An 8,576-nucleotide genomic window follows, 5' to 3' on the forward strand; every position below is an offset into this window, starting at 1 on the left:
CAACTCCACTTTTTGTGATTGATTAAGTTTCTGATTATTTAAAACAGTTTTCGTATCCAAGTTTTCATTGAGTTTCGGTTGAGAATTCAGCCGTCGATAAACTGCGTCTATGACGAATTTACTGTTCGTGGGGGAAATCTGTCGAGCCAAATGAAATATCGCCGATTTGTCACGTGGTGTTTTGAAAATAATCAAATAATGCGCATTTAAATTTAATGTTCTTATTTCCTTCCCCGGATAATATAAATTTTGCATGAGTACGAAGACTGACGTATTTTTATGATGAGACCCTCGTATAAACAAATTAGTAATATCCTTGTTGTTAGATATCTCGCATAGTAAATCATCTAGAATAACAAAATTCTTGACGTCGGGGTCTAAAATTTTCACATCCAGTAACCCTTCGTGAAACTCGACTGATGGTGTATGATTTAACACTGAATTCGTTTCGCCCTCTGTTTATAATTATAACGAAAGAGCTCATAATGAGAGGAGCGGTGCCCATCACTGAGCACAAACAGTGGCGGATTAAGCGATAGTCTGAGTAGGCTTGATCCCAGGGGCCCAGTACTTGCTCATAGTGAAGGGGTCCCTAGACGAGGTTAAAGGAGCCGTAATAATGCTCAAGACGTTCTGTAACTGAGCGTAACTATTCCCTTGCGCAGAAGGATTAGCTACTGCTTTTTCCCTACCAAGAACGTATTTATTTCTACCGTCGGGAGAATGTCTACGTTGAGACGATTTTGAGTGTCGCTCCCAATTCCCCTCACGCTCTAACAGTAACCAAACAAAAATCGAATGAGCCCGCCGCCATTGAAGCACACTTTTTACTGCCCCCCCCCCCAAGAGAGAGCAAGTATCTTGTCGACCAACTCGACATAGTCATTGTCCCGAAGTAGAAATAACTACATTCTTGGATTTACTTACGTATTTATTGCCCAAATTTAAATTTGTAAAACTGTTAAAACATTATTTTAAGTACAAGACAATCTTTCAAACTATAGCGAATAATTGATTTTATAAAATAAAAAGTGGCCTTGCCTAACTTGGAAACTTTTCAATTTACTGTTTACATAGTGCTTGTTGAAATAATGGAAACTTTTCAATTTACTGTTTACATAGTGCTTGTTGAAATAATGGAAACTTTTCAATTTACTGTTTACATAGTGCTTGTTGAAATAATGGAAACTTTTCAATTTACTGTTTACATAGTGCTTGTTGAAATAATGGAAACTTTTCAATTTAATGTTTACATAGTGCTTGTTGAAATAATGGAAACTTTTCAATTTACTGTTTACATAGTGCTTGTTGAAATAATGGAAACTTTTCAATTTACTGTTTACATAGTGCTTGTTGAAATAATAGAAACTTTTCAATTTACTGTTTACATAGTGCTTGTTGAAATAATGGAAACTTTTCAATTTACTGTTTACATAGTGCTTGTTGAAATAATGGAAACTTTTCAATTTACTGTTTACATAGTGCTTGTTGAAATAATGGAAACTTTTCAATTTACTGTTTACATAGTGCTTGTTGAAATAATAGAAACTTTTCAATTTACTGTTTACATAGTGCTTGTTGAAATAATGGAAACTTTTCAATTTACTGTTTACATAGTGCTTGTTGAAATAATGGAAACTTTTCAATTTACTGTTTACATAGTGCTTGTTGAAATAATGGAAACTTTTCAATTTACTGTTTACATAGTGCTTGTTGAAATAATGGAAACTTTTCAATTTACTGTTTACATAGTGCTTGTTGAAATAATGGAAACTTTTCAATTTACTGTTTACATAGTGCTTGTTGAAATAATGGAAACTTCTCAATTTACTTTCCTATTTTTAGAATACCCTAAAAATATTAAATGAATTTCAAAAATATTTTTATTAATGAAAATGTGCGAAGCAAATTGGAGCAGCTTGTACTCACCTGAAAGTACATTTCACACGTCTATAAATATATTCCATAAGTGCGGAAATTAGTCGAAATTACTACTGGCGTAATGTAGGTAAAGTGATTATTATTATTTAAAAATACGAGGCTTTAAACTAAATTCCAAGGCGCCAGTACTACGCCTCGCAAGGAGGTCGTCCTAAACAGCCCACTTTGCACCGCCACCCTTAAAAAATCTGTTAGTCAAAAACTGCGCACTTTACGATGACTAAAAAACAGCTTAGGCAAATTAGCGCGAACTATAGTTATTTCTTCAATTGGAGGCTTCCCCATGTAGCCACCACCGCAGCTACCCCGTCCATAAATGATTGAAATCGGACCTAGTGACACCACCGCAAAGCCATGGTCATACCTGTTGTGTCTCGTTTTGACTGCGATTTAAATAACTTAAAACATCACACAAGTAAATCAAAACATAATAATTAAACTTTTATTACAGAGGCGATTTTGTGCAACTTCTACAGCTACCTGACTCCGTTAATGTCATACGTTATTGTTCTAGGTTTGCCTGAACAGTGGCGCCCTCCAGTGACTATTTACTAAACTAATACAGGAGTATACATACACAACAATTACCCTTTTGTTGCAATTTTTTTTAAACAATAGTTATACAGTTTTTTTTTCCATTATTGTGGAAGTTGTTATTTACATTTCATCAATAAGATACCTTGGAGGACGTCGGTTTCGACGTAAGTTATATCGTGGTATATTTGGCTGAGCGTCGTGTTGATGATCTTCATTATCAGGGGGAACTAAATGATCTAGGTCATCGTCATTGTCTTCAGACGTGGTGCTATCTCTGGAGACATTACTGTAAAACCGTTTAAAATGAGAAACATTGCGAGTTATTTCCCGAGATCTGTTCTTGGCGGTGATCATTGTCCCTTTTATATCAGTTATGGTCATTGGGTTAGGGTGAAATTTTGTAGTAAGTTGATTGCGCTTTTCTTGTTTCACAAGAACAGAGTTGCCAACTTTCAACTGCGATGACTGAGCGCGACGTTTTTGTCAGTGTAGATTTTAGCTTGCTCTTTTTTTCGTCGCATCCTTTTCACGGACAATGTTGTCAGTGAGCGAGGTCATAGCTGCACGTCCATGTGGAATCTTATTACGAAGCACCCGACCAAATAACAATTCAGCTGGTGCTACTTCTGTTGTAGAGTGTGGAGTTGAACGATAGTTCAACAGAAACGTGTGAAGGTTGTCCTTCCAGTCAGTACCTTCCACATGAGATCTTTGCAGAACTTTACCTAATGACCTCATGAATCGTTCAACCATACCATTGGCTTGCGGCCATCGAGGAGTGACCTTCCTATGTCGAAATCCTTGCTCCTTTGCAAATAAGGTAAATTCACGGCCATTGTAGGGAGGGCCGTTATCGGTTTTGCATACTTCCGGTATACCGAAAGTAGCGAAGGTCTTAAGTAGAATTGGACGAGCAGCAGCAAAGGACGTTGATGAAACTCGTTCAACGATCGGAAATCGAGAATACTCATCTGTCACAACAAGTAAGCAGCTCCCGTCACTCAAAGGTCCATGGTAGTCGAGAGATACACACTGCCAGGCGTATTCCGGTAATTCGGAAGGAATTAATGGTGCAACTGGAGGCAAAGTACCGGTAGATTGGCACGGAAGACAGTTTCGTACCATTGTCTCAATTTTGTTATCAATACCAGGAAAAAAGACCTTTTTGCGGACCATCGACTTGGTTTTAACTACTCCTTGATGACCTTCATGATTTATCCCTGGGGTTGTTTTAGCTCTAGTTATGTCCCATTGGTTGGTTCGAATAAATTGCAGCGCCAGAGTCATTGTATCATCTTCGGTGTTCACTCTAGAGATTTCGTCTATGGATAGTCCGTGAGGTGTTGTCAGAGTGCAAACATGGAAAACGAAATCTTCTGCAGCTTTAGTGAGGCGTAAAGGAATGTTAGACTCTTTTGTATCAGGGTGACGAGACAGGAAGTCCGCTGGATTGCCGCTACCTTTCCGATATTGTACGCGGAAGTCGTAGCGTTGTAATCGGAGGTTCCAACGCTCGATTCGTGCTGGAGGCTTGGACAGAGGATTGTTCAAGATACATTCAAGCGCTTTATGGTCTGTGATGGCAATGAATTTTGACCCAAACAGGTACAAGTGAAAGTGTTCCACGCCCCACACTAGAGCAAGGGCCTCTTTTTCAACTTGTGAGTATCGCGTCTCTACATCGGTAAGGGCTTTGCTAGCATAGGATATAACGTACACCTTGCCATCAGAATCTTCCTGTGATAGAATTGCTCCAAGACCTACAGGACTGGCGTCTACGGTTAAGTCCGTAGTTAGAGCAGGGTTAAAATATTGAAGAATTGGTTTACTCGAGATTGCTTTCTTAGCATTATTAAATGCGATTTCTTCTGTAGGAGTCCACCGGAACGGAGTCTTCTTTCTTGTTAGTGCGCGAAGAGGCTCAACTATGGTGGTCAAATTGGGGATGTAGCTGGAGCAATAGTTTAACATGCCTAAGAAGCTTCTAACATCCTTTGGACAAGTGGGTTGGGATGCGTTTCGTATAGCTCTCACTTTTTGTTCCTCAGGCGAACACCCGTCCTGGCCGAATGTGTGGCCGAAAAAAGTGACGCTTGTTTTACCAAATTCACATTTATTTTTATTAAGAGTAAAACCATGGTCTCTCAAACGGTGTAAAACCAGGCGGAGTGCCGTGTCGTGTGCATGTCGAGTTGCGCCAAACACAATAATGTCATCGCTTACGTTGTCAGCGTGTTCGATGTCGCTAATTACTTGAGCAATAATGTTCTGAAAAATTTCGGCTGCAGAGCAGACTCCAAAATTTAAGCGCTTGTAGCGGTATAGCCCCTTGTGCGTCGAAAATGTGGTTATCCCACAACTATCAGGATGAAGCTCCAATTGGTGATACCCGTTTTTCAGATCTATCTTGGAAAAATATTTCGCACCACTGAGCTTGATAAATATGTCTTCGAATATGGGTGTGACATGTCGTTCTCTGGCGATCGCCGTATTTGGACAACGCATATCAATACATAGACGAATTGCACCAGGCGTGCTGGCTTTAAGGCGAAGTACGAGGACTGGTAGAGAAACCCACGGTGTCGGCCCAGTAGCCTTTTCAATTACGTCTTGATCGATGAGAGATTGAAGTTCCTCTTCAAGTGGTTTCCGCAGGTGCAACGGTATGCGTCGATGACGTTGAGCTACTGGCTTTATCGAGGGATCAATGTCCAATTTTATTTGAAGGTTCTTCATCTTTCCGATACCATGAAAGAGATCTTGGTGTTCCATAAAGATATCAGGATCTGTGCGAATTGAGTGTGTCATTTTCAAAAGTTTTAAAGCAGAGCACGTTTGGTAACCCAAAACCGGTAAAGGTTGCCCATGTTTGGAACTCATGACGTATATATCTGCATTGAGACGTGTCTGGTTAAATTCCAAACGAGCGTTAAATTTCCCTTCAAGTTCCAAGGGAATATTCGAGCTATATGCGAAAACATGTTTAGAAGTAAGTTCCAGCCTTGGCGCGGGAAATATTTTCAAGAAGCTTTCCTTTGGCAAAAGATTTAAATCTGCCCCTGAATCAACAAGGAAGGTGATCAGAGCGTCATTTATTTTGATAGCAGCTTGTGGTCGGCAACTGGATAACGCAGACAACGTAAAAGTAGAGGCGTCGGAGTCACTATCACTGGAGTTACGTCGTTAGTTGGGGACTTGGAGTTGGTACTTCCCATAGCAAACCCTTGTTTAGCAGCAGTTGGGTTATCGTGGTTCTTGCTGCCCCTTTTTGCGTCATACCGGGGTGCCCTTACGACGTCTAGATTGATTCCGAGCTATATTGCCATCCTTTTGTAGACCGGCGTTCTTTTTCTTACACATCTTACCGTAATGTCCTTTAATTCCACAAGAGTTACAATGGCGGTTCTTTGCAGGACTTTCACCGGCATGGGGATAGCTATTTCCACAATTGTAGCAAATAGCGGAGGATGCATTACCGCAGGAAGAACTACGATATGCCTTTATTGCATTCACAGTATGCGGAGAGCTGGTGGCATCAGGCTTAGTGAGATGTAAGGCTTCAATTTCTTTCTCCATAGAAGCAGCATGAGTATCGGCGAGGGACAAAGCGCGAGCCAGCTCAAGTAATCCAGTGAGGGTTAAATTAAAGTCACGAAGTGCGCGGCGGCGAAGCGAGGAGGAACGGCATGTTTGAATATTATGAGCTTTCAGTTCCGCATCCAAATCCGAAAATGAACAATCCACCGCTAGTACACGTAACCGGGTACAATAATCATCTATAGTTTCTCCCTCATGTTGAACCGCTTGCCGGAATACAAAAATGGCGTGGGTGACATTTACCAACGGGGTAAAATATTTGTTAAGCGCCGCTTTAGCCTTGATATAGTCTTTTTCAGTACCAGTATCTGGCAAAGTATCGAAAATATCACATACCATATCCCCAGCATAGTGCAATAAAGCTGCACGTTGGACCGTAGCATCGTCAATATCGGCGACGACAAGAAAGCGTTCGAACCGGGAGAGCCATTTTTTCCAGCGGAGACCCACGTTGCTCGGTTCCGCATGAACATCGAACGGGGGAAACGATGGCAGAGAGAGCGCCATTTTGAGCAGTGCCGAGGCGTCAGTGTGATGCAACACAAATCGTAGAAAATCATGAAAGTTACAACGTGTCACTCAGAATCTCCGTCGCCAGTGTTGTGTCTCGTTTTGACTGCGATTTAAATAACTTAAAACATCACACAAGTAAATCAAAACATAATAATTAAACTTTTATTACAGAGGCGATTTTGTACAACTTCTACAGCTTCCTCGTTCTGACGGCTACTACCTGACTCCGTTAGTCATACGTCATTGCTCTAGTTTTGCCTGAACAGTGGTGCCCTCCAGTGACTATTTACTAAACTAATACAGGAGTATACATACACAACAATACCATCTCTTGGAACCAGTTTTCGCGGCAAATCATTCTTCACTTTTTTCGTGAAAAATTTTAATTTTTTGAAAATGCTAAAAATAGAAAATATAAATAAAACAAGTTGGCAAGCCAAAATATACCTCTCCTCGGAAGAATGGTCCCTAGTGGTATTAATTTCTCGACACGACCCCCAAAGATATCTCCGCAATTCAGAGTTATTTACGAAAAACGTATTCTCGGTTCAAACCCTGCCCGGTATAAAATTTTAATTTTAATTTAAATAATTGAGACGAAACAATCGAGTTTAATTTATTCAGAATATTATAAATTAAGTAGTTACAACAGCAAGTTAGACTTACTAAAACAATGCACAATTGAATTTAACCCTTTTTACAGTACATGTTTATCAGTTGAATATAATACTAAGCAAATTTTAATGAAAGAAATATCTACAGATGGTATTTGTATTTTTCTCGCTTACGAAATACTTGCCGCATCTTTAACGCTCATTTTATTTCAACGCTCGTAGACTTCCAGTTGACGTTGTGACACATACCGCATGAAAAAGACCAATGCCGTCCAATTTCCAATATCATATAATGACTCGCACACCCAGGAAATCATTGACTGCGTTAGAAATCGTAGATATCCAAATATCCACACCAAATATATTTACAAGAAGCAAAAACCTTACCATCAACAAAGCACAGAGAGCCACTTGACTAACCGCCAGCTCTTAAAGCAATTAACGTTAAATTATCTCCTTTGAATTAACACAACTATATATAGGTCGTTAATAATACCCGTAAATAAATAACAAAAAAACTAACAAAGTGGACCACCCACAGGGTCTACCCTTTAACCCTCTTATCTCGGCTGACTGCGCTAAAACAAGATTTAACCTTTAAAAAAACCAGATTAGGCCTTCATAAATTCATTAATAAAAAAAGACTTTATTACCTATTATGCTTACGATGCGTGTCTTAATTTCAGTGAACCTAAGGAGCTATCGGTGGTTCTGTGGTAGAGCGCACGACTGCCAAGCCGAATGGTCTGGGTTCGAAACCTGGTTGGCGCATTTGTTTTTAATCAATAGAGAAACGCTAAATTAGAATTTCTTCGATGCAATAATTTCAATTTCAATTCTATTTCAATTAAACCAAAATTTCGTACTCTATTAAATACGCTTCCGATAAAGCTGAAGGTCTAAATTTCAATAAGGCGTAACAAGTGTCGGTGGTTCTGTGGTAGAACGTCCGCCTGTCAAGCAGGAGGTCTTGGGTTCAAATCCTGCCCGATGCGATCGCAAATTGATACTAAGACGAATACCGTGTACAACTGGTGGAAACCCTGCCATTGGACGTTGAGAGGTAGCATTACACTCAGCACTCGGTCCGTCCCAAAGTCATTAAGAAGAAATTTGAGAGAAAACGCCCATATAAACACAACAGACTCAACATGCACAACCGTTAGAACACAAATTCAACACTCACAACCTACGTATAAACACTACAAAAACGTAAAACACCAAACCGTCACGACGGTGAGCGAAAAAACACCATCGCAGAGATCTCGAGAAACTGCGTACGCAGTGATTACACTTTGCACCGAAAATGCGAACGCGTTCGCAGGCCTGACAGACACGGTGGTTGTATAACCCCTCCTAGGGGACTTTGTCCCC

General features: G+C 40.1%; 1 protein-coding gene across 1 annotated transcript; it reads right to left on the minus strand.

Annotated features, from left to right (window-relative positions):
• Positions 1–5,751: 5,751 nt before the first annotated feature.
• On the minus strand, positions 5,752–6,582 carry LOC149926098 (uncharacterized). Its single transcript, XM_090161862.1, has one exon. It carries the CDS (start codon positions 6,580–6,582, stop codon positions 5,752–5,754), a length of 831 nt encoding a protein of 276 aa, XP_090017988.1.
• Positions 6,583–8,576: the final 1,994 nt, after the last annotated feature.

The sequence above is a fragment of the Leiobunum rupestre genome, chromosome 10 (genome assembly GCF_980474605.1).
Source record: "Leiobunum rupestre chromosome 10, qqLeiRupe1.1.hap1, whole genome shotgun sequence".
NCBI lineage: Eukaryota > Metazoa > Arthropoda > Arachnida > Opiliones > Sclerosomatidae > Leiobunum > Leiobunum rupestre.